This window comes from Zonotrichia albicollis, chromosome 1, assembly GCF_047830755.1.
Source record: "Zonotrichia albicollis isolate bZonAlb1 chromosome 1, bZonAlb1.hap1, whole genome shotgun sequence".
NCBI lineage: Eukaryota > Metazoa > Chordata > Aves > Passeriformes > Passerellidae > Zonotrichia > Zonotrichia albicollis.
This window is the reverse complement of record NC_133819.1, coordinates 30,754,831-30,782,205: the sequence shown is the minus strand read 5'-3', so window position 1 is coordinate 30,782,205 and position 27,375 is coordinate 30,754,831. Positions and strand designations below refer to the sequence as shown.

At 39.1% G+C, this 27,375-nt stretch overlaps 1 protein-coding gene across 12 annotated transcripts in view; it reads right to left on the bottom strand.

The window, feature by feature from the left end:
- Positions 1–621: 621 nt before the first annotated feature.
- HDAC9 (histone deacetylase 9) overlaps positions 622–27,375 on the bottom strand; it is a 457,669-nt gene continuing 430,915 nt past the window's right edge. For all 12 annotated transcript variants that reach the window (XM_074536959.1, XM_074536953.1, XM_074537003.1 and 9 more), the window contains 3 exons: positions 21,270–21,354; positions 16,079–16,232; positions 622–7,087 (listed from right to left, as the gene is read on the bottom strand). In XM_074536959.1, the coding sequence (XP_074393060.1) occupies positions 7,048–7,087; positions 16,079–16,232; positions 21,270–21,354 (279 nt within the window). In that variant the 3' untranslated portion in view covers positions 622–7,047. The remainder of the gene's footprint in view (positions 7,088–16,078; positions 16,233–21,269; positions 21,355–27,375) is intronic.

Sequence of the window (27,375 nt, the reverse complement as noted above, 5' to 3'; positions counted from 1 at the left end):
TTTCACGTTCAGGTGCATGAAGCTCCACACACAGAAGCAATTTCAATCAGTAAGCTACTTTTGACAATGTGCAAGTGATCAAAACATGCTCACAGCAAACACACTCCCTCCTCACTCCCCTGCTTTTGTGGGTGCCTTTCCCAAAACAGGTCTGTTCTATCAAGGTAACAGCTCTGAGTTTTACAGCAGCAGCAGGGCTGGCGCAACACCGCGACCCAGAGCATTGCTGCAGTGCTGGGTATTCCCCACCGCCCACAAAGCAGGGCCCTTGCAGCTTTCCAAACAGTGCATGTGCTATTTAAATTGCTTCACTGGGAGGAGAATTATGTGTTCTGCAACGCCTCAGGACAATGAGCCAAAGGAACTATAGAATATGAGCTTGGTGTTAGAGCTGGAGCTCTGCAATGCTCTGCTTTGTGTGTGTTTTAGCCTGCTATGTAACATTACTTTTACATTAACGTTTGTGGTTCCTTTTTTATGCACTCCAGCTTCACCATGCTTCCCCTTTTATATTTTAACAGTCAGAATCCTATGATCCAACCAGGGTGGCATGTTCAAAGCTCCACTTCTTTTTCACACTGATTAAAAAATAAAACAGGCAAAAAAAAACTCCTCAGAGTATTGAACTAGCTTACTTCAAATAGCTTTTATTAACACTAGGACAAGACTATAGCCAAAGAATTATACAAAACACAAAACAAAAGGGATTTTAACAACTTGGTTGAAGACTATTTCACGCCAATCCAATGCTCATATATCTATAATCAACAAAGTTCTGGAGCACAATATTACTTAACATTACTCATTGGATACTTGCAGATACAAAAATGTATCAGGAATAATCACAATGGTTCCTTTTACTCTTATGGAAATATTACTATCGACCTTTAAAAATGTTGCCCTTTGGGTCAGTCCCACTGATGCTTTATTCTTTAGAATCTGCTCTGCCTGGAAAGACAAATTACAGATAAACTTTCAGAACTCTGAGCAAAAGGACTGGTTTTTATCATGGAAACAGATAGCAACATCAATTTCCTATGGAAAAAATAGACATTTCAGCTGTGTATCCCTAGACCAAAAAGTCAGTCTTGTAAAAACCCATGGCAGTAAGCTTGCTTTGAAAGCCTCAGTTATGACTTCACCAGGTATTGCTTTATGCTTTCCTACTGCATCCTAACTTGGAATATTAAGCCAATCATGAAATTTAAAATAGCAGTTAACTAAGCAGCAAGAGACATGAGTGTGAACCTGTTCCCCTAACACATGATATGAACTCGCTCAGGAAGCCGGCAGAATAGATCCAGCAGAGACAATTTTCTTCCAGACAGACTTTTCTACGAACTTCATATCAGAAAAAAATTTGTGAGGGCAAGCTCAGATATTATACCTGGGCTTTTTATACAGTTTTGTGCGGCTGAATGAAGAGTTTGGGTTCCTCCTCTAGCTGCCTCCCAATTAGCCAAAGCCTGTTAGAGGGATTTAAATGGTCTTTGAATCAGGACATCCCATGGCTCTGCTACTGCAAATGTGCCTCTGGCCATGCAGGCATTGGAGAGAAAGGGGAAAAGTGTGGAGATCTTGGCACAGAATCCTTCTGACCACACAGCACCAGTGCCACTGCTTGCATGCATCACTTGTCTTTAGACCATCCCCACAGAAGCATGTCTTTGTCACAAATCACAGCCCTTATAAATGACAGCCCAGCTCACAGAGTGCTAATTGACATGCAAGGAGCAGTATCTTTGATGGTGCGGAACAATTTATATTTTGCTGTAATCTATGCTAACATTCTTAACCACAGAGCATGGCACTGGAGCAGGATGAAGGATTGTGCAGAAGAGGCATAACTGAGAGTTGCTGGAACATCCATCCTTTCTGGTCTTCACTTTCTGTAGTGTGTGATTTACTAGTGATTATAACTGAGCTAGTAACAAGATCTCATGGGACAAAACTCTTTTGGATCAAGTGAAAAAATGACATTGTTAAAATCAAAATGGGTTTCTTTTGAGGTTAGAGAGGAATGTAAGTTTCACAATTTCTTTTTTTAACAGTCAGCAGACAGCCAGCTAAATAGTACTCTTAAAATACTGCTGCAGTTTGGATCTGTTACAAAAATGAAGCATTTAATTGCTGCAAGAAGTGGCAAAGATAAGCTATTCTCATTCCCACACCAAGGGCAGGGAATCTGTCAGAAACCAGACTTTTTTCAGATGCTTTTCTATATGTTACAAGGGTGAATTCAATTACAGGTACAAAAACAAAGCAAGTGACATGACAAAGAAAGATCTTAAATGATAACTTAGGACCCAAACTCCTTCAAATCCAGGAAAAAAAAAAAAACAAGTAGCAGAAACTTGATTTAAGAGAGACCCTTTCCTGTGGCAGGTTCCATACAACACATCCCCCAGGTACATATTCTGTTTTATTTCCACATGGAGTCTGTAAAAAAAAAAAAAGTATAATGGCTCACAAAGCTCTATTGTGACCTTTAAAAATAAAACAACCATGCACTGCTATGCTTCTGGAAAGGCCACTACTGAGGAAAAAATAATTCCCCTATCAGTCATGTTATGAAGTGTCTGCTGGGGGCTGAGAACTTCTTGGGCAAATGCACAGAACACACATCAGCACACATAGTGACTGCTGCTGCTGCTGCTGCTGCTGCTCAGGAGAGAAAATAGCCAAGCCACGTTCACATCTGCATGAGTTTGGGCATGCTGGTGGGACAGAGGGGACATTTCCCAAAGAATAGGTGCTTGCTGAGCACCTCCTTGCCCCTGCAAGCTAACAGGAGTTAGCTGTTTTACAGCCATCAGTGCCTTTGGAAAAGTTCCCTCTTTGTCCCAGACACATTGCCCTGAAAGTGTCCTGCTGTCTGTCTACAAAAATTAGTCAGTCTCTACATTCTTGTTCTCTACAGGACCTCTGGTGTTGGCTGCAGCAAAACCTTTCTAATATTTCATCTCCGGTTGTGACTCTCAGCTTTTCAGAGAGGCTGCACTTAGATAAGACACCAACTAAAATAGACAGAAGCTTGTTTTGCCACTCAGCCTGCAGCATGTTGCTGACTTTTTTGCAAAGTAAAGGCATAGCCATCTTTATTTACATAAAATTTTCCATTTCTTTTATGATATTTATTTCAGATAGCTTAATGATTTTACTTTTCTCAGATTCACTTACTTGGAATTAGTTGCTTCATTTGCACTGAAAGAAAAATTAGGAAGGATAAAAAAGGGAATAATTCTGTCATCTTTACACTGGCAAAATTCCCAAAGACTTTGATTACCCACTAGAAATGTTGCCTGAAAAGAGATCATATAATCAAGCTGCAAATTATATTAAAACCAAATGAGCATATACAGAATTTCTCCACAGAGTCCAAAAATGAAGTGCAAAACACTCATGAAGATTTCAGCAGTTCTGAGATTTGCTGTTCATCGTTGTTCTTACTCCAGCCCAGGTAAGAGCCTTAAGCTGGATAAAAATAATTATTTTCTTGATCTCCTGAGTCATGTCTCTTTTTAGGTTTCAGTTTGTACTATGAACTGAAGGACCTAAGAATACAAGAAAAGCATAGTAATACAAGAAAAGCTTAACTGAGCTTAACACTTTGTTCCTAATGCTAGAGAAGAAAACGAACTTAGGAGCAAGCATGTTACTGGGAGTTGCTGCTGAGGCGTCTCTCTTTCTGGTGGTTGGTGACTGGTGCAGAGGCAGAGCACAGATTACTTCAGAATTCCCCCATGAGGCAGAGATTTGCTGCCAGTGGCAATGGCAGCCTGGGGTGGAGGTGCTGTGGGATGTCCTTCTGCCTGCCCGCAGCCCTTGTACCACCAGGACCAGAGGGTCACCCTGGCTCCAAGTGCTCCCTGCTGCCTCCTCAGCTTCACCTTCCCCATGGAATCACACACAGAAACCACCCCCATCCCATCTTGTTTATGCATCTCAGCTCAGTTTTAGATGTAATCTACGCTCAGACATAGATATTTTGGCAGTCAACTTGAAATATCTGGGACTGAATTTTCAAAGGTGTCAATCTCTCTAGCCTAGTGGGAAAGGTCTGTGGGAGACATGAGACTTTGATGTCTCCTCAAAAATTGGGATTTTTACATTTGAAACACACAATTCATGCATCTTTCTGAAATTCTTGCAATCTGTTGTTGAATCCAGTTAAGACTGGGCAGTTTTTAAGAGTGTCTATGTGAATATTTCCCTGGAACTATGACTAAAATTGCTGGAAGATATTTTAACTCCAGTCCATGGGGAGCTATTGACAGTAATAAAAAATGCTGTGAGAAGAAAACAGCAGCAAGTGAAACTGCCCTCTCAGAAAGCCCAGGTCTGCTTTGAAGGAAGTGTTGATATTCACCATAAGCCTCAATCATTTCCCAGAGGGCTGTAAGATGCCTAGGAATGACATAATCAAAAAGCAATGGTCTTCTTGACTTAAAGGGGAAAAGAAAAGCAGGGGCTGATCCATCTCCCATCGAAATCAAAGAGGACTTTGCTGTTGACTTCAGTCAGAACAGAGTTCTGGACACAATCTGTGTGCAGTTTATTAGCACACTTGTTTATCCGAACAATCTTAACTTCAACCAGCAGCATGTCTAGATATCTGCCTGGGACTACATCTGTACAAATGTATAAGTGTGAGTTTATAGTGTGGTTTAATTCAAATTATTCTGGCATTTTAAAAGCATTTTCAGCTAAAAAGACAGCTTTAGCTGATTTGCACACCAGAAGACATACTTTGATTGGAAAAACTTGTAACTCACATTTCAGGTTGCAATTCATATGCAAGTTCATGCAAGCTAAGGACACAAACAGATTTTAGGGTTAATTTTAAAACGACTTTACTATGTACTCAATTAAAATTTTTCAGCCATGATTTCAAAATGTGAAAAGCTCCACAAATTACCCCACTCATCAGCTACAGCCCTTGGTTTCCTTGAAGGGAATTTTCTTTGAAGACCATAACAAAATCGCAGTAAATGGCAAGTAAGATTGCCATCAGAAGTCTGCTGAAAATGCAGGAGGAACTCCTGATTGCTTTAGTCATGTGAACAACCCCTTCAGAACAGCCCAGAGTCAGGCAAGGTGGCTTACACCAGGAGTTAATTTAGCCTGATGGGACTCCTTGCATTACTAAAACGAGCATGGTTTTCGCTTGTAAATGGGGGGTAGAATTTTATTTCACTTTCTGAGGGTCAGAATTTTATTTCCCTTTCTAAGGGGTATACATTCATTCCAGAGTAAACCTTTCAGAATAAAAGTTTACTTCACATTATAGGAAATGACATCCCTGTTTTTAGATTTCCCTTTTCAAAGCATGCCTCAGATTTCTAACTTGTAGTGGAGAGCTTTGGTATAAGTAATAAAAGTCTTTAAAATTAAAATGCTAATCGTAAACAAACCCAAATGCATGAAAGATATAGTCTGACTGCATAACAAAAGAGAATTATATAATTCTATTTGAGTGAAATCTTTCATCTTTGATTTACAGGTTTGAGTCTGCCTATAACTGAAACCATATTGTTCCATATCTTTCATATCATGGCCTTCCCCAAAATCTTGTTTTAATTAAGGTTCCTTTCAGATTTCAGAATAAAAAGCATGACAGTCTTCACTTATGGCTTTAATATATATCCTTTTCTTTTTTTTCTTTTTTGAATTTGGCAAATATATAAAAAATGAACATCACTTGCTTTTAAAAGCTGAGCAAGCTATCAAATACTGCAAGCTGAATACTTCCAGGTATCTCCTGGGGTTCATTAGGTGAGAAGGTTGTAAACAAAATAAAAGTGACTGTAGCAGAGTTTTGTTCATTTGAAGTACTCTTACATACATGCCCCATCTCTCTCTCTCTCTCTCTGACAGTAAGGCAACACGTGTAACAGTTTAAGCGTTCATTTTCAGCTAAAGGCACAACTCTATGTTACGTTCTCAAACATGGAATTAAACAGCTAAAGTCACATTGCAGGGAGATCTTGCTGCACTTCGGGGATCTAAAATAAAGCCTAAACCCTTTGAAGCTTCTTAAGCAACATCAGTTCTCTTGGTGCAGGACTACATAAAAGAATCAGTTGGTATTCACAACACGACCTGTAAAAAACACTCCCACACAACCTCCACAGAAACACCTGAGCTTCAAATGAGCTGCACGCAGTTACTGAAGGTCGCTGCTTTGGAGTCAGAACGCAGAAACATTTCAGAACAAACCAAAAACACGTTTGAAAAACTATCCATACTTGATCTCTGCTGTACATATGGTGAGCGCTACTGTCAACTACAGAGGGTACAGCACTTTTTCTTAAAGGCAAAAGATCATTTTAGAGAATCATAAATGTGTTTTTATGATAGAAAAGATTACATGAAATGGGGAGGGATGGCCAGGAATAGGGAAGAGAAAATAAAGCACCACCAAGCACAGTACTTCAGGGGATTTATAGTACAATAAGAAGTGCTTTCCCTTTAGCTAAAATCTCTCATCATAATTTAAACACTTTTCACTTATTCAGCTAAGAATTCATTACAGGAGGTTAAAAAATGGCACATAAAATAAGGGTGGGGGGTTTTTTCTTCATTACACGGAGCAAAGAAAACAAATTCTATTAACAATTTAACACAGTATGAAAAAAATTATCCAGTAAAAAGTGTCAGAAAGTGATTCACGGAGTTCACAGAGTATGTTGCTGGCTGTTGCATTTCTCATATCTATAATCTATCATGTAGAATTTTGCAATACTCTATTTCACAATTTGTGTTGGTGAGTGGGTCAAACAGCATTAAAAAAGCATGCTCTGGGCTCTCTCTCCCAAGTCCCTTTTTCTGTAACTCTAGAATTGTGGCGGTTACATTTAAGGGATCTTTCAGGCTCTTTCAAGTCCATCCAAAGAACAAGTGAAGCTGCTACTCTGAGTTTTGTGCCCAGTGTTTATGTTCCATCTGATCTGTGCCACCCAAGAAGCAGACAAGACATGTCTGAGGGTGCTTTGGGGGATACACAATGATGTCACCCACAGGAAATATCAGGGAGGACTTGGCACTTCACAAGGCTGGCTCTTCTTCCATGGGCTCACCAGCAGCTCTGTAAAAATAAACAGGCAATCAGAATTCGGCACAAGAGTACACAATGACATTGTAGATTTCCATGCATAATCAAAGCTGATTTTTCAGCTCTCTCAGATGTTTATTTGTGTTATTCAGCTATCCATAAATAGAGTTTCTTTCCTAGGAAGTATAAACAAATGTCAAGTGGAAAAACATTTTAGATCCAAGCAATCACCGAAAATGTTCCTGTTTATATTAAAATATGTCAGAATATTTTATAACATTTTGTCCAGAAATGTACATGCTTTGTGTCAACAGAATCAAAAAATTTAATGAAAAAAATAGCTGTGATAGTTATATTTTACAAGCTTTTGGAGCTAAAAATACCTGCACTTATTTTTTTCAGGCGCACGCCACTAAAGCAAAATTGTTCACTAGTAGCCAAGTAGTGTTTCCTCTGAGGTTCTTCTCCAGTCCCCTAGTTTCTGTTTTGTATTTTCATAAACACATTGCCTGTCTACCTGCAACTTTGGAGACTAAATCCTGAACCTGATCAGCAGATTGCTATCAAAGAAAAAGGATCAAATAATTATATAAAATCAGATTATATCTATCTTTAAATGGAAACCTCTGGGAAATTATCACCTTAGGCAAGATGAGCTCTCAAAGAAAACCAATAAGAAAATGATGAGGACACATATGCTGAGCTGATGTCAAGTCTTGCAATTCCTCGTATCTGACAAGCTACTGCACCTGGGGAATATCATGGCAATGATAAAATGGGAAGCTTCTGAGATCATGGAGAGACTTCACTATTGAAGGGCAAATAATTTGGACAGAAAATTATTTTCATCTCAGTCTGTCAGCCTTAAGAACTACTCTAAAATTGTAACTTCAAGCAATTTTGAAATCAGGGGAGAAAAGTAAATGTAAATTAATACATGAGATGTTTACCAGTTAATTTTTGTAAGCCAGTGTAATAACTGGCTTCAGTGAAACATTCCTAAAAAATTCAAATTCATGAGATCTCATGGAAAAAAAAAATAAGGGGGGGCTTGCTTGGGCCTTGATAGTTCATTCAGTGAGGAAGCCAGAGAATTTTAAATTAATCTGGAATTTATTAAAGCTTTTCCCAATGAAAAAATCAGCAGTACCTCTTTAAATTACTTTTATATAGGTTATTCCTTTCTGATTTGGAATGATCACTGATGGTATGTTGAAAAATATGTGAGGTGAATAACATGGGGAAAAGATGTTCTTCCCAAAGGGTATAAACTCTAAAAGATGATTAATCAATGAATCTCAAATCTTCAGTTCTTCACCACATGGTGGAGGATGTTTCCTATGTACTGTAACCACTGGGGCTCCCCCATTCCTGAGCAGTGGGGTGAAGCCCCCTTGCACTCCCTCTTTTCCCCCTTTTCCTTTGCTCTGGCTTGCAGCAGAGAGCACACAGCGGCAGCCAGGGTGAAATGGAGCCCTGCCTGCTGCTGAGGTGCTCAGGTGAGGAATTCGCAGGATGTGTTGCTGTTGTGTTGACCACACACTTCCACTCTCTCCAGCCATTTGTGGGAGATCTGAAAGTCCTCTGGCACAACAGAGAGGGTCAATAAGCCCTTGTTAAAATCCAGAACCTTATGGCTCTGTCTGGAAAGAAGATAATTTGGAAGCAGATGACAGCTCAGTTTTTAGGATCTGAAAATGAGAAACAATATGCGTCAATAGATTTCAGGTGGTGATTGGCAGATCGGGAAGGAGTAAAGCTCTGGAAAACCTCTGGAAGTGAGAGCAGGGGTTTGGACAATTCATAAGAACCTAGGGAAGCAGTGCATGCAACAGTCTGTTCACATGTGTGACTTCTGGGACTGACATTCTCATGAACATAGTACAATTGAGGATCTTATATAGAACTTCTTTCACCGGGAAATTTTTCACTGAAAAAGATGCTCCTGAGGACCAGGAGTAGCCCTCACTGATCTTGAGTGTTATATTCTAATATATTCCAGTATATTCCAGCAACAGGCCAAAATTCTTCACCAGCCAGAACATAAGCACTGATAATAATTTTTACATATAAGTGCCAGATGAAAGGATTTTAGGAAAGGGAGATAAAATTAAAATGACATGGCAATCTAGATCTTTTCTTGCAGTGTAGGCACTCTCACAGTCTTCTTCAGTCTCCTTTTGAAGACTTATGTGTATGCTTTAACTTCATTGTATTAGTGTCAGAGAAGTCACTGGATTTATTCAATGGCTTATCATTAAAAACATTTATTTTTATGAGATAACCCTCAGGCCTCAGGCTAGAATTTTGTGTGACAGCCAGTACGGTTTTGGGGCCAAAGGACAGAGAGAAAAACACTGTAAATCCCTTAGCACTGAGCAGAGAATCAATATATACCCATTCTGACAAAATCAAAAGTTGTCAAAAGAAAAATCGAGGGGGCAGAGTCTGACAGGCCAAATTTGTGTTACTTCAGCTTTGTCACTGTGAGTTACATCAGTTCAATCAGTCCTCCTGTAGCTGACAGGAAGTTGGCATAAAACCATAAAACAGGCAGGACCCCCATCCCACATTGTATGCTCAGAGCAGTTCCTCGAGATGCAGATGTGAGCTCAGGTCTGATATAAACCAAATCCATGCAGCCAGCAAATTCAGAAAGACATCAATTGAGATGGCAATGATTATAGAACCACAACTGTGATTTTTCTCTAAGGCTGCACTGTGGCTCCTTTAAACCACGAGTTCCTAGGAGCTGAGCCCTCCTGCATTCACTTTACTTTGGTGTGCTGTGAAGAGTGCTCATCTCTAGCTCTCTATATGTAGAATTCCAACTATGGCAGAATGAAATAATGTCTTTGCAATTAATGCTAAGCAAAATGCCGCAAAATAAATAGATGAGGCAAAAATTTTACCATATGGGTAAAACCTGGCAAAACATGTGACCTCTTAAATATTGTACTGTGGCAATTAAGAATAAATATTATTTAGGAGAAAAATATTAAAAGTAATTGATATCTACAATTTTTTTAAAAAGTAGTATTGAAGAACATAAACTCCGTACATCACTCAAAAAAGAAAATGTTTATCTTACTTTCTTTTTAAGATGAGCATTACAGAAAGTTCCCTTAACTAAATTGTCACACACAGAAAAATAAAAATTCAAGGTATGTTTCCAAGGTAGAAACTGAACAAATGATAGATATTTCTGGCATGGTATGGATATTTTATGCCATAATCTGTTCCTAATTTAACTCAGCTCTCTCAGGGAAGATCGTTGTAATTGAAAAGTGATCCTCTGGTAGCAAAGAGCTGGGGAAAAAGAGATAGATTTCTATATCATGAAGGCGATTTGGGGAGTGTCTAAAGAGGTTAGTTATATAAGACATCCTGAGTAAGTATATATCCTAGTAAAAATGGACTTAGTATGGATCAAAGAGAAAGGAACTAAAAGTAAAAAACTATCCTAGTTTAAAAGCAGAATAAGGTAACTACACATATACCCTCAAAAGAGGAAGTAATGTCCAAACAAGGTAAATTAAATAAAATATAAACTCTGAAAGTTAAATGTAAACCCTCAATGAAGCAAACTAAAGGAAAGTCTGAAAAGCAACATATTAAAGGCATAAAAGCTAATAATAAAAAGATCTTTCAAAATACATCAGAGGAAATGATCAAAGGATAAAAGGAGCATCAAGGAAGGTAGACCACAAAAGTAAAATGAACTATTTATATCTGGGTTCACTAGAGATGTGTCAGTGAGATTTTATTACTTGCAGATGAACTATCCTAAACAGAATCAGTGCTAGAACAAACTGATACACCAAACATTGCCAAATTTCTAAGAGCAGATGATATTTGTCTGCTAAGTTCCAGGGAAATACGATTAGGATGTTGTTAAAGAAATAGTTATTGAGCATTTTCTGCAGCTTAACTCAGCAAGAGGTAGAGAAGGCAAGAAAAGCAATTCCCCTTTTGGAAACCACAGGAGGTACAGTAAGCCTGTATGGCAAAATTGAAAGCAGCTACAATCAGTGATGGAATTAGTAGGCATTCAGGCAACAGTCATTTGGGTAAGAGTTAGATCTCAACACTTATAAAGATAGAAATCCTTTCAAATTTATTAAAAGTTTCTGAAGGAAATTACGGAAGAGGAGATCAAGTGAGTTTCCTCTGTAAAGAAGGTCTTTCAACAATTTTATCCAAGTGCTTAGAAGAACCTTGGTTGAAAGAGGGTCCTTTCACAGACTGACAATACAAAAAAAGCAGGAATCACAGAATAATATTGGTGAATTTTCACCATGGAGGAATTCTCCAGAGCATCTCAAAAAGACTAGGCAGACTACAAGTAGCTTTAGGTGATAATGTTTGCTGATGATACCAAATTGCCAATACTACTCAGCTCCAAGGCCCATAGCAGCATTTCTATATGGAGAAGAAGACACAACACAAACACAGAACACACAAAAGAGGAAGGACAGCTTTAACTGCTTTAACAGTGATGGCTATGACTGAGAGCTTGGAGTTAATGGTAGAGGAGCAGAAAGCCATAGAAACAAAACATCCCCAGTATTAGCTACTGTGTAAATTCACAATGTGCCCTGGAGTCCTGCATGCAGCTTTTACTCCTTCTCAAAGAAACTACAAAAAGCACAGAGAGGAGCAAAAAGGTAAGAAATTATTTCCATACCAGCAGGAATACAGAGTCTTGAGAAGCTCAAGCCTTTAAAACCAGATATGGGTCAAAGATTATGAGTAAGAAAGGTGGTTTTCTCTCTCACAGTACAAGACCTAGGGGTTTCCCAATGATTTTATTGGTCAATAAGTTAAAGCAGTGTGATGCCTGATGAGGCTGTGGGGTTCACTACACAAGTGCTTACCCAGAGATGTAAGCTGGTTCAAAAGGGTTTTGAAAAGTTTATGCCTGTGTACGCATCCTCAAGGCTTTTACACAGGATGGTCAGATAGAGCAGTTGAGAACTATCAACTCACCAGGGCAAGGCTGGCTCTCAGCCTCCTCTACTCCTGGTTCTCTTCCTAATGAACATCCATCAAAGGACTAGAAGGTGAGCAAGATGAGGGTGTAGGCTGGCCTGGGAAAGCTGTTCTGCAGCTCCTGACCCTGGAGGGGATTATAAGCCCTGTGGGGCACGGCCAGGCATGCGCTGTGTACTCAGCACAGCTGAGGTGGACATCCAAACAGTGAAATGGCAAGTGAAGCTTTATGAGTTGGCATAATATGGCAAGTGACCCTAAATGGTAGCTAGCTGTACTCCATGATTCAACCATTTGCTCTAGTATGTAATATAATGCAGTTTGACTGAAACTGCAACTGGTAGCTCTGTAACACTAAGAATAAAAATTATATTTTGTTTTCATTTCCATTTGAGTAAAATCTATGCTCAGCTGAACCAGAGCCATGAATTCAAATTCTGATAAATGTCATCTCAAGATTTACTGCTTCCTGTAAAAATAGTAAGTGCAAAAGATTTCTCTCCACACCCTTTTCTTTTTCCATTTTAAGAAGAAACATACAGAAGCTCCAAGGTATCAGGGACAGCAGCGTACTGAATATTTCACAGCACACTTTCTGAAACAGATGTCTGGCTAAAGCAAAATTCTAGTCAGCTAAATCTGTATCTCACATAGGGAATAAACAGTTATCAACACACAAAAGTTCTGGTAGTTAGAAATGTTTTATAGGGCATGCCTGTTCCTCTAATTGCATCTCTGTTTAAATCCCTGTTAGCACCATACATGTTTCCTATCCTATCCACAAACTCTTTTTCTATATCTGTACTCTTCCAACATCTATAATCAAGACTCAATTGGACCTTAGGATGCAGAGTTATGCTTTGGTAAAATAAAACACCAAAAGAATAGCAGCTTTACACGTTTTTCTTAATTTACCCTGCCAGAGAAAATCAAGTAAAAAAATAATCGGCACTGTCACTTGAAGAAAAGAAAGAAAGAGAGAAGAAAGAAATAAAAATACTTTATATGGGCCTTAGCCAGGAGCATTTTATCCATCAGTGGTAAATGAGTCAGATATGAGTTGGCCAGGAAAATAACTGCTTTGCCCAAAATCTGAGTTTAAAGTGAGTCATCTCACTCCAACACCAATATATCCTCCAACATAACTGGCCAGAGTTTCCCGCAAAGAGACTCTTGCTGCTGCTCTTCATCTGGAGGCCTGACCGTCCAGAGCTGAAGTCGACAGGATCTCTGCCATCGAATCAGTGAAACAGGCCTGGAGCTGCAGGCCAGAACTATCAGCCTGGCTGACCGTGGTGGGAATTCAGAGGAAGCAAACTGACTCCTGGTGTAAGGAAGGAACCTTCCAGGCTGCCCTGTCAGCCACAGGGCTTCCTGCTCTGCTCCCACCCTACCTGCCACAAGCAGCTTTCCCAAATGAGCACTCGATGCAAAAGCTTGCAACAGGTCTTCAGAAGGCAACCCCATCTACACCAGTAGGAGCAAGGGAACACCTCCTAATGGACCCCACAGGACTCCTCACATCCCTGCTGCTCTGTTTGCAGTAGGAGGTGTCTGGAGAAGGTGCATCGCATACATGGTCCTTTATTACAACAAACATTAAAAAACGTGAAAAAGCAGAGCTGAACTTGTCTCTACACTACTGCTGTTTGTGTTGGTATCTACCTATGAAATGGATGGTGTGCTTATGTGAAATGAATTAAATTATACAGAACCCAAAGCATGCAATGTCACAGGCTCACTCCCTGGACATTCCATGATGGATTTTCATTCACACTCAGAGAGCAGGCAGGTCCTCTCAGGTTTCCTCACAGTTGAGGACTCTCAAAATTCAACTTTCAGGAGGATCACTTTTGATTCCATATTGTTCCTTACATTCATCAGGAAGAAAACAAAGATAATGATGCTCAGAAGCCTCGGAAAACCTAACTATCAATTTTGGTCCAGTGGGACAGCATTTTTCTTGTCCTGTCACCTTTCTAATGGCAACTTGGTTCGTGTGACTTCTTTGAGGGTTACAAGTGCAGAAAGAGATTTCAGGACACATGAGTACATTGGCTTTTTTTTTTTGTGCTGCTGACAAATATCTGCAGCACCACAGAAGATATTCCAAACGAAGCCATTTTTCCACAAAACAATTCATCACAATGGATTCATCCCTACAAGAGTCCAGAACTGATGAAGTGTAATGAATCTGGCAGCCACATGAATTCCACTTGTGCACATTTCAGTACATCCATTTTCTGCCATGTTTCTCAGCGCTGCCCTGAAATTGTTTTTAGAATGGGTGGAAACTGTCACAGGTTATCATTTGGTAGGTAATAAGTACAGTAATTAAGAACAGTGTTAGTCAAAGGGTTATTTTGTTCAAATCATGTAGGAGTAGTAGCTGCTCTCGGTAGTTTTGAGTGGAGGCACATAACAAATAAATTTTTTAGTTATTCTCAGCAATGTAAAAATACACAAAATTAACCATGCCCTTTTCCAGACAATTTATAGCTTTAATTTGCTTCACTGCATTATTTCCAATACTTTAACTAAAATTATTTATATTTCAGAGCTATGCACACACAAGTGGGAATTTTTCTGTCCCTAGCTAGCAGAAGTGTCTTGTAACTGTCAGAAACTTATATGAAAAGCTACATTATTCCTTAGTTGAGCACTGATTACCACAGTCACAAATCTAAAATACATCTTGTGTTCATCATGGACTGTTCTCTAAGTGTTTATAAAGTTGTCTGCAATAATTCTACAACAAGAATAGCCATGGCATATTAAATATAATTACAATTGGAAAGGTAATTATGAAAATACTGTGAACTTTACTAGCTAGCTCCACTCCGTGTGTCCCTTTGAGCCATGCCTCAATTCTTTGACAGATGAGTGTTGTCACTGTTGTGAGGGATGCTCATTGCCAAACACATCCCCAGCTTTGAGCATTGCACTATTCCCCTGGATGCCTATCACTTCAGTTCTGATTAAAAGACACAACACAGGAGGGAAGAACTGAAGCAACTAAGAAGCAGTCACAATGTAGGAGCCATGGATCTTTCTGGCTCCACTCCCAACACTGCTGTCCCTACCCACAGCTCCCTCCTTTCTCTACTGCTGTTCCACAGCCTGATGAGCTGATGAGTCTCCTTATAAGGCTTTTTTCATCTTTCCTCCCCCCTCCCCTATTTTCTGTGTATGATGGAACCCAAGTAGTTCCACTACATTTTGTGTCTTTCGCTACTGGTGAAGACCAGGAGTATTTTTCCCTAGAACAAAAAAAAATAGGAAACTCCAAAAACTTCTCCAGTGGCTTTTCTGATTATAGATGACACAATATTCAGTGGCTACTGTGTTTTTTTTCACGTGAAATTGGCACAACACATAATAGCATCTACTGCATCATTTTCTTAATTTGCAACTTGAAAGCAATTTTCATTAATGTAAAAAGCAGATGACAAGCTGGAAAAATCTACACTCTCATTCTTTGCTGGTGTACCATCATCTTAGTACATAGAAAATGTTGGCCCTAATCCTGGTCAGGATAGCTTTAAGTTTTATACTGGCACTGTTCACATTTCTTCCAGGAAAGTAACTTCTAATGCTTGTCTAATATCACTCATTAGTGATTTAAGTCTATTGTTACTAAATTTATCTGACTGTTTGTTGAACGCCTTCCTAGAAAATTAAAAGAGATTTTAAAAGCTTCTAATGAGAAGAATATGGTTGATTACACTTGACCATGTCTATTTACTTCATATGAATATTGCAGTTTTTATGAAGTAGCAAGAAGTAGACATGGGAAGAAAACAAGGTTCTTGTTATAATCATGAACTTTAGTTCAGAAACAGAGATACCAAACCCAAAAAACTGTTAATATCTCTGCTTTCAGAGGCTAAGTGAGAGAACTGAAATCCAGGGATGAAAAACTCCAGGTATCTCAATTAGCAAATAATTTTGAAACAACCCTTAGTCCTGCTTTCTTCTTCATTTTACTTGGCTGGAGTGAAAGCCTTGTTTGTAATAATTTCATGCACTTACCTGCTGCCTTCCTGAGGAACACACTGCTCAACATCCACTGAAAGAGAGGCCATAGCTGATACTGTTTCTGTCTCCTCCCTCTCTTGCTTCTGAGACTCAGCCAGAGCACAATCCACTGGCACAGAGTATGGCTCCACTGACTTCCAGTACTTGCCTAAGGAAAACACACATAATAATTTATGGGAATTTTAGCTAGCATGGTGGTACAAGAACAGTAATCACTTAGTTCAACACTGAGTGATTATAGTTTAAAATCTCTGTGGTGTAAGCAGTACAGTTGAAATTTCAGACTGCAGTGAAGAGGTCTATTTCTGAACCTAAGAATGCCAAGTTGGAAAGTGCTTTCGTTCCAAGAGCTGTGTCACACCCTTCCCCAGAAGGTAATAAACTGTAGGAGTAACACACAGACTAATGAACACAGATTGTCAGGAAGGCTATTGGCTTTATCTACACATAGTGATGGGAGTTCAGAGCAGAGTTAATAAGTAGAAGTTCTGATATGGCACACAGTTGATGCAGAGACAGCAAAATGTAAAAAATGTACATTGTTGTACAAAGTGCTCACACAGCACTGTCTTGAAAAGGAAAGAAGTCAGAAATGCCAGCCCAGACTGAAGTGGTGTTGCCAGAACAATCAGGTTTGTTAGTCCTGGATGTTCTTTCTCCTCCAACCTCAGGGCGTATACTAGAACAATAATTTAGTTAAAACTTTCATATATGAACTGGCTGCTGCTGGAAAGCAGCCAGGTATCATAAGGGATAGAGCTTTCTGGTCTGCTATGTAAAAATACAGCAGTGGAATAAAAGCATTAGTATTTTCAGATTTCTGCCTGCAACAGAAGAAGCTCATCAAGCAATGCAAAGAATAATGGCAGGTGACTCATCCTAAACACATAAAATGATCTGCTATTAAGAAGTAGCAGCACGGCTATTAAGAAACTGTTTGATTATTGGAAACCACATGAATAAGTACAAATTTACATACATATTTCTTAACAGTCCAGTAAAACACTGAGCACTCACTAATTGCCAGGTGGATGACACCTGGGGATTAGGAGCTTTGGGAAGTCTGGGAGCTCTGGACCAGAGCTTACTCAGTGTTTAGCAAGAAGCTTTCAGCAGCTGCTGCAGAGGTTGGATCAGGGTACTTATCTGAGAATTAGACAGAGGGTTTCAACAGCTGTGAAAGAGAGCCGATCAAGCAGGGGACCTTTCCAAGGACTAAAAGGAGGATTTTGGCAGCTGGGCAGCAGGCTGAGCTGAGGTGCTTATCCAGAGGGTAGCTGGAGGCTTTGACAGCTGGGAGGCCAGGCCAGAAGTGGTGCTGCCTGTGCTGCAGAAAGGCTGTTGAAAACTCCCTCTTTGGTAACACAACTCTCAACACAGTTTCAGGCTTTTGGAAGGATGAACTTTTCCCTCCAGTGAGAAAGCAGCTGTCAATAAAGTCTGAAAATGTCTTTATTCAAAAACATCATTGCAAGATGAAAGCCCAAGTCAATCTTCAAGAACAACAAGTGAGCATGGCCGGAGTGTTTCTTTGAACTCTAATAGTGTGCACGTTTGAGTAGTTAGCAGAATCTTTAAATAACAGGGACCTTCTGGGGATAAAATGTAAAGTGTATTAAGTATCCTACAAAGTTGAGATTAAGTGTTAGGAGGTTGGCTTTGCTCCAAAAACATGAAAGACAGAGCTAAAAAGTTATGTACATAACAGTAGGCTCAATGATTGGAGCCTGGCAAATTTTATAAAAACAAGACAAAAATATTCTCTATTATTACTGTGCTCAGAGACCATATTCTCTATTCATTAAAAAATACACTAAAAACAAACAAAAAAGTTATATGAGCATTCCACAGTGTTCTCACAGATCCTACGTACAAAAGTCAGTCTTTGCAATATACACCCAAATCAAACCCTATAATTTATGAGCTAAATGTTCACAGAGTGGGTGGGGCTTTTGTTGCAGAAACAGATGTGCAAGAAAATCAAATCTGTTGGCATGGGAATAATACCCCCTCTTGCCTATAAAAGAAATGAACCCATGTTCACTGCTGGAGTTTTCAAGGGCTTTTATTCATAAAATAAAATATTAGTACCCAGCTACCACTGTGTTGCTCTCCTGCAGCAACAATAAAACAGCATCAGTGAGGATTGCTACATCACATTCGTTCATTCACACACACAGGCTTGCACACCAGCTGCCCCCTGAATCCTGACTTTCTTGTAACATTAAAACTCAGGGCCAATTCAAGCATATTAGTGGGCTCTCTGCACCCATTTAACGGCCCTTGACTCCCAGGTGATTGGTGGTGTTCTTTGTTTCCCCACACTGAGAGCTGTGTTATGAGAGGGGCTGCAGCCACAGAGGGAGCAGAGTCAGGCCAGGAGGCAGGTGGCAGCCTATGTACTGCAGTGGAGGGTCCTGGAGAAAGGAACTACCTGGCAGAGTGTTTGTGGTTTTTGGGGGAAATGTTTAAGCAGTCACAATTAGAAATAGCATCCAGGTAGCAGCAGGTGCCTCATGAAAAGAGGGCTCTGTGATGCTCTGTGGAAAACAATGATAGGTTTTTCCTTAAAATCAGAAAAATGTAAGCTCTTCTGCTTGGGTAAGCAGAAGAGCTTTGCAAGCTTCTTTTTATCCAGGACAACATTTATTTGCTGCATGTAAAACATACAGGCCTTGAATGCATGTTTGGCCAAAAGACTTGCAGGCAAAGAGTTATGGAATGGGGAGCCAATCACAGCATACAGCTGCCAAGGAGCTTTGTTAGGAGCTGTGAATTGACAATTAAAAGAAGTCAAAAAGTATTGGCCTCAAATCACTCCAGTCTCTGAAAATGCCATTTCTACTGTGCTCTACTGGAATGTGAAATTCTACCAGCGCCGTTACAGTCATTGAGAAGAACTTGGTGGAGCTCAAGGGAAAGAATGAAGCATACTGTTGGTTTCATTCATACAAAACCTGAGCAATCATGGATTGCAAGGAGAAAACAAGCCAAAACAGTCTTCTAGGTATGCTTTGGCTTTCAGCATGAAAATGTGCTTAAGCCTCCCTCAAAGATTTGTTTGAGCACTAACTCAATAAATTGGAAATAATAAGAGGGAATGTTTCTGTCACTCCTATAGGCATTTGTAATTGCCTTTCAAAGATTTGAATATGCTGTACTGCGGCTTGCTTGAAAACAATGTTTGGGATTGGAATTCTGCTAAAACAGGATTGTTTAGCAATAGCCTGTTACATGTGTGTGGAAATGACTAATTCCAAACTTGTTACATTTTCAGAGGAGTTTTGTCAATACAAAACTGTCAATACAAAACATTTCTGGAAATTCTATTCTAGTTAGAAAAAAAGTTGTCTCAGTTTCTAAGTATTGTAGCTTCAAGGTTTTGCAAAAAAAAACACACAGGAGGGGCTTATTTGGTATAAAATGTTGATAATATTAATTGTGAATACTGGACCATAGAAATCCAAACCAAATATCCAAAGTCAATGCCATGATCCAAACAAACCAAGCTTTCTCAGTACTTCCTGAGGTGCTACTCAACAGACCAACAGACTAATGCTCTCCAGCCTGCCTAACTCTCTAAAATGTTGGACAGGTACTTGCTTCTCTTAGATCTAAATATACATCACAAAGCTGCACTGAACTTCCTCAGGACTCCTTTCTGTCATCAAAGCATATTCTTTCCAAATACTTGGACTCTCTCCAGACAAAATGAGGTAAATGTAACTTTTTAGGTAGTTGCAAGAAAAGGCAGAATGCTGTATTTAAATGAGTCTAAACCCTGAGCAGCCTGACAAAAGTTTCAGAACAGCCCACTGGACTGCACCAGTTCAGCTGAAACCTAATTGTGTTAAAATTGAGTCATTCTGCAGAGCTCTGGACTATGTTCTCAGATTTACACTGTATATTTCTTCCTAAATCCACTTCTCTCTCAACAGCCATCAATTGTGTGTATTCCTACTCTTCTGTTTGTCTGTTTCTCAATTCACCCTTTTTTTTGTTTCAGATGCATTTTCCATTACATTCACATTTTATTTCAAACAGAATTGCATCTCTTTTCCTTGTGTCTGTGGTCTGCGTGTGGCATTTTGCCCTTATTATCATTTGCAAATCTGTTCTATCTTGCACAGTACACAAATCTCCTTAACCTGCTGACTCCTTCCAGATCATTAACAGATTATTAACAGGGAATTTTAACTCATGAGCTACCCAGAGACATACCCCTCAGCACAAGGACTTATTGGAACACATTACATACAGCTGATTTAATTAGAGCTTTTCCATATTTAGGTGTCTACTGGATATGCATGAATTATATACCTACAATGCATTTTCTTTGTCACCTTGCAACTAAAATCAAATGGAGAAGTACTGCATGAGCAGTGAATTGGACATGGTGTCCCTTTTAAAAATTGCATTTATTTTACATAGATGAATCCCAGCTACTTGCGGTTCATCTCAAATGAAGGAAAACATTTGTTATTCATTTGTTATTCTAAAGGAGCCAGCAAACAGTAGAAGTCAGGAAGCTCCCACTGGCTCAGTAAAATGGCAGAGACAAGAAGATTAGAGAATTTAAGGGATGTATGCTCAGTTGGACTGAAGCAATCGATGGCATAAAGTTCTTCAGTGAGTAAATGCTCTAAAGCATCTGGGTAGTTAAGGGTTGGGGTCAAAGCCCACAAGTGAAACAATAATGTTTCTCTGTTTCAGAAACAATAAAATAATATATATTTTAGCACTGTTCCATAGATCAGTGCCCAATTGGAGCTTTTTAGCTCATGTGAATCTCTAAGTGAGTACCTTGTAAAGGGCTGCAAAAACAGAATCTGACAAACTATTCTTTAGAGCTCTAATTTACCTGTCTGTACTGTCCCTCACTGACAAACATCTATTTCATCCAAACTGCTTTGGAATGAAAAGATTTGGGAATTTTCAGGAATCAGAAATGTTCAAATTATTTTAATGGGTTACCTTTTAAATATGTGGCAGAAACAAAGAGATGCTGAAGAAATAAAAATAAAAGCATATATATATAGTACATAAATATTAGACGCAGCATGTCAATTTATACATAAAACATTTTCCCACTCTTTTCTCTGAAACAATAATGTCTATGACATTAATTATTAATAAAAAATAACCCCAAGCCCACTAACCCACCAATTCAAACTGAGAAACATACTTTGAATTTCAGTGGTCTTTTTTAAAGAAGCTATTGCATTCATATTGGGGATTTGGTGCACAATATCTTCCGGGAGAGGCTCCAGCTGAAAGAACAGAATAGAATAATATAAATATTCAATAAGCCACAGGGACATAAAACAAACCGAAATGATCTAATCCTCAGGAAAAGCTCAGCCCAAGAACTGGTTAATATGTTGCTGGTATCAGTTCTAAATGTATAGTCATGATTTTGTTTTCTGTTTTCCAGCCATGTAATTGAATTCCAAGGGGCTTTTCTATTGGCTGCAAGACTAATCTATGGAGTCTCTGAAGCAGGTGCATGTCTGTGTATTATTCATTAAAAAATGCTAGTTATTTGTGTAATTTTTGTAGGTTCCTCACAAACCAAATTCCACTGTGTCTGTATATGCAGCTGGGCACTCCAAATAAAACCTTGCTGAAGCTACACTGGAACCAAAGTGTGCACTCTATTATCTTATTTTTCTGGTGTTATTTCATCTAACCATCTTTTACATTTTAAGGTTTATAGGGGAAAACCATAAAACACAGCTGCTTTTACTAGCTTAACATTAATTTCAAATAAAGTAGTAAATAAAAAAAATGGTCATGCAGTTTAGAAGTAAATTTCCCTAAGTAAGTTTTTTACAGAATTAGCTGCATTTTCATTTCCTAGTTTTAATTGTACATTCTTTGAGTAGTTCAGCACTAGCTGAAAGAAGTGTTCATTTACTGCATAGTTATTTTTACCATGCACTGGATAAATATAAAAAATAAACTGTATTTTGAATGTCACCTACATCTGCTTTTTGTCCATCCTCCACACATTTTCTCCTAGGAAAAAATTAAAAAATTGTTTGGGCTAAATGCTTCTCCTTGCACTGTAATAACTATATTCTCCTTGAACTGTGCTAAGAGTCCTGAAACTCTTCTGCTTCCCCACGTAAACTACCATGGCTCAGTGTGCAGGCTTGCGTCCTGAGGAGTAGCAACTGTGCCAAGGTGGACAATAAAGAGCAATATCAGTACCAATCTCTTCTCTCTAAAGCTAAGGAAGTTCAGCCATCGTTGACAGGGGACATCTGTACTGCAGACAAAACTCCTTTCTTAAGTGTGCCTGGGTCTATTTTGAGCTAGGTCAAGTGAAGCCCACCCAAGGAGCTTCCTTTGCAAAGTTAATGGTTCAGTAGCCATCATATACTGTCCTCCAGGTTGCTACCGCTGCATGGCTACTCACCAGCTAGATAAAATCAACTTTGATCCAAGCACACACAGTGGGAAGTAACTGCAGTGTGGATACTCCCTCAGTGGTGCTATTTTAAGCAAGCTCAGCTACAAATCCCAAAACTTCTGGGATCCTGCCACTACAATCAGCAGTGAATGCCTGTCAGCAATAAAGACATTGCAAATATCACTAGTCCTTTGGAGTCTTGGTAACTATAATGAATAGGGCTGTTCATGTCATTATTTCCTTAGAAGCCCATATGGGATTGCAGCTGGAAGATTTTCTTCTGGCTAGAAACAATAGCACTATGTTTTGTTTTCACATAGCATAAATCAGTCCATTCTGCTCAGTGATCAAGCATGCAGAGAAGTGCTGGTTGAACCTGACTGGGTCCCAGTGTTACTTGGTTAACAAAGTGCAAAGAAAGATTGTTCCTGTCTAGTATGTATTGTGGATTAGCACAAAGACAGCAATTACAATACAAATAATATTTCAGATACTTCAGCAATCCTTGAACCACACCTACTTTATTATCTGCATAGGTGGCTCTATTTGGTAACTCTTTCAGGTGCCTGGGGGAAAACTGTATTTATGAAAATGCCAACCAACAGATCAAACTTTACAGGTTTTAAAACAATAATCCATATAATAACCTTAATAATCCATACCTTGACTGATGCAGATAAATAGCACTTGCTTTATCACTAGTCATTTTCTGTTTAAAATAATCTATCATTTGGCCTGGAAGAATACAAAACCCCGAAGTTCTCTTTCGTCATACTGGGCGCAGGAACACATAAGGGGCAGCAAAAAATAGTTTAAGGTTCTGTTTCATCCATTTCCGAATTCCTAAGGCTTTGATGACCAATTCACTTCGCTGAAACAGAACAAAATAGCTCCAGGCCATAGCAGTAGGAATAATAGTAAAAGGTATGGAATTGCCAGACTGCAATATGTGAGAACTGTGTCTTGGTTTTCCCTTTGAGTATAAGATTTTTAGGTAGACCTTTTGTACTAATCACATGCAAACGCTTTGTACTAATTATTAAGATGGGAACAAATGATGTAGAGACAGTTAGAGGAGATTTTCTATTAAAAGATGGGTATTTTGTTGCCCTCTTTAAAGCTGGATTTTTGCAAGAGCCAAAATCCAAAAGGTTTGATTTTCCTAATAAATCAAAACCACTTCTTTATTAATCAGTATAGAAATTTTCTTAAAATAAGTAGGCTGCATTTGAATATCTAGACATATCTCCTATTCATAGGTGAATATTTAGAAATGGCACATGTGTTTTTAAAAATCAGAATAAGCTGATGAATCCTTAAAAAATGAAAAAGGGTAAAACATCCAACATCTATCCCAATCATTACTCCATCTGTTAGCACTACTAACAGTGAGTATAACGGGCATGTTTGATCATTTCCTTAACTCTTTTTTCCACAAAACTTTCATTTTATATTCCAAGCTTGGCTGAGGCAGGCTCCTTAGCCTTTCTGTCTCCTCATCTTTAAGTACAGCCCAACAGACCTTGGACTTTCTTCCATATCAGAGAAATTTTATCAGGCTCCACGAGTGAATTCATTACATCATTTATCCTGCATAGCCCAAAATGAAGTTCCATTACAAAATCACTGCAGAAATAAAGCCAGTGGGTTATAGCAGCTATTTCTATACCCTTTGAAATGAGACTGCCTGCATTCAAAAGGAGGATTCTTTTGGCAGCTATCCAGTGGTTGCATACAACTGTATACATAGAGGTGTCTCTGGAAAATATCAACAGTTAGACCCAATACTGAACAAATGAAATTACTCTACACCTGGCATATATGGCATAATCGCCTTCCCTCCTACACTTATGGGCATTCAGATCATGAAGGCTATTAAATCCGGAGGCTAACAGAAAAGAAGCTGAAAAGAGCACTGGAAAAACACCATCAGGAAAGAAATCTTTCAGAGAAGAACAGCTCAAGTCTGCAGAAATAACCAAACCACTGGAGAGACAGTTTGGACCAGACACAAAGGGTCACATTTTCAAAGCTTTTACATGGCTGAATCAGGCTTTTGTGTCCAAAGCAGAAGATTAATGTAGAAACTGAGTCCACAAAATCATTTTCAAAACAGGAAAAACAATGTAAATGGGCAAAAAATCACTTGGTATGCCAAAATTTGCCAGAGGCATATCAACAAATGTTTGAAGAAGGAATTAATGATGGAAATTTCATATGCCCAGAAAGGGATCTTAATTGATCCTTGGGAACGTGCTGAGAATCTGAAACTACAGCAGTCTGTATTGAGCTGAAAATTCTAGAAATATCCATGTTGTCTTTAGCACTGTCATGCTTTAAAGTACCAAGATTAGCTTCACTGAAGAGTGTTGCAGAGTGCAGTTAGAGATTACTGACAAGTGAGGCAAGTGTAAGCAGAAGGCATGGAGCATGAAGAGCCTGCCAGAAGCGGAGGAAGGGGAGGAGGCAGGCAGGCTCCTCAGGGATGCCAGGGCTGCAGGGGGAAGAATCACAAACCTCCTTTCTTGGTTCTACCATGTAAAAACCTATCAACATAAAGACTGAGCTTTGTGGCTCTTAATGCTGCCTATGATTACAGAAGAGCAAGGTCAAAGATCTCACAGGTCCTCTTATATATGTGTTCTTATATTAGCATTTTTTTAGAGCTTCTGCACTCTCTGTTTACATGTAAGAACTTCAGGCATGTGTTTTTGTGATCAAGGTTTACAATGCAGTAAATAAACAAATCAGATTTCATCAGGGAATAAGCTCAAAGACACAAAGAGTCATTGGGGTCATTAGTACCTGTCAGTCCCTGAAAGTCAATCAATATCTTGGAATTATGTAACTTTGAAACCAGAATATTCTCTGTTTCCTTGGCCAAACCACTTCCTGACTAGCACTGCTCACCTTGGGAACTTGGATGTCACCATACTGACCTCTGGCACAAGCATTGCTCCAGTTTCCTATCCCATCCAGATCTCTATTTCTAGACTCTTGGTTTATGCAAGCAGCAGTTGACAGGTATTTTAGACCCTGTGTTAATTTTTTTCTAGCATTAGAGTCAGATTAACAATGAGGATGTGAGATTGTGAGCAAGTTTACCATGCAATTTAAAATTGATCCAAGGCCATATTCACTTCTATGAATATTTTCATTTCGGAGAGAGAAATGCTTACCTGTCCTGGTAAATAACCCCTTTTAATGCCCTCTTGGCAGAGCTCACTGAGCTGGCAGGCAGCCCCAGACTGACACTGAATTCCACAAAGGAGAAAATGCCAACTTTTCATCATCAGCAGGAAAGCTGCAGAATACAAGCTTTCCACTTAAATTACCCTCCCCTCCCAAATGCCAGCTCAACAGATTGCAAGAAAGAAGCACATACTTCACACTCTGCAAGAAAATTGTCCGGTGTAAGTTTTCAAGCATGCTTGGGAGCCAACCAATCCCAATGTTTTGTACAATTCTGCTTCAGACTGAAATTCAAGCCAGAAGAATATTTACTAGAAGATGTTAAATTTAGTCACTTAAAAATGTTTTCACACTTGGGGCCAAATTCAGCCTTGGCCGCCAGAGTCCATGAGAACAGACGCGCATCCTCTCTGCGCCTTTGCTGCAGGGTCCCGCTGGGCAGAGGCACTGCGGACTGCACTTCCCTGCTTCCTCTGTGCAAAGAAGAGCATGACCCCATCTGTGACTAATTATCACTTGTTACACACCACAGAAAACTGCTGGGCCACAGGAGCTGAGACGCTGCCCAAACCTGCAGGCGGATCAGAGGGACCATGATGTTCGACTGACTTCTGTGTCCCATGGAGATATCACACCTGGATGCTTTAAAGGGGATGGGGTGAACAAAGAGCTAAATCCTTATGTTTTGATTCAGAGTTTTGTGCTTGAAATAATACTTTCCTACTCTTTCTGGCTGCAGAAGAACCCCTATATGAATGCAGTTATGTTGGAAATAAAATGTAGGATTTAGCATACTGGACTCAAGGAAACCCCATGCCCAAGGATTTCTTAAATTCAAGTAATGCCTCTTCAAAAATAATGTGGAGGAAAGAAAGCAGAACACATACTCTTACTTACATGTCTAGAGCAGCATTACTCATCACCACCAGGGTCTAAAGGTCACAGCAGAGCTCTTTATAGCACCAAAGCTAGGATGGGCAAAATAGGGTGGAATTTCCATACTCCACAATGAAGATTTTTGGGGAAAATCTCAATATTCAACCAAATTTTCCACAGACTTATTGGAATAAAGTATAAATCTTAATATTCAGCAGCTTTCTTAATTTAAGTAATATGTATATCTATATACACTTTAAAAATGATGTTTAAATATATACAACTAATGTGTGAAAAACTGTAGAATCGTTTAAAGATTGTCACAATAAGTGAAAGAATTTAATTTTCAGCATGCATATCATAATCTTAGAAAGGCTTAAAAGCAATGATTCTTTTGGAATTATCTGAATCCATCTTTTCCTTTGTTTTTACAGATGCTCTTCTAATGGACTGGTTCTCAAATTATGTTGAGAAAATTCAGGGATATTTTAAGGCAACTGATGGTCATCTTGCCTTTTCACCTTCCAGAAGGTTTTCCATGTTTACATTTTGGATTTCAAGGGAACCCAGCTGCTTAATCTCTTCTCACCTCTTAGGAAGATTTCCTTCCAAGGAGATAACCTACAGTGATTCTAATTAGGTCTGCAAATGGTCAAATGGATTTTTCTCAGAGTGACATGGAAACTTTCTGCTTGTAAACAGAAGCACTGAGAGGAAAACCTAAGATACCAAAATGTTTTAAAAGTGCTTTTACATATAAACTTTCTAATTAAAAATTGATCTTTATGAAGTTTATCCTTAATTATTT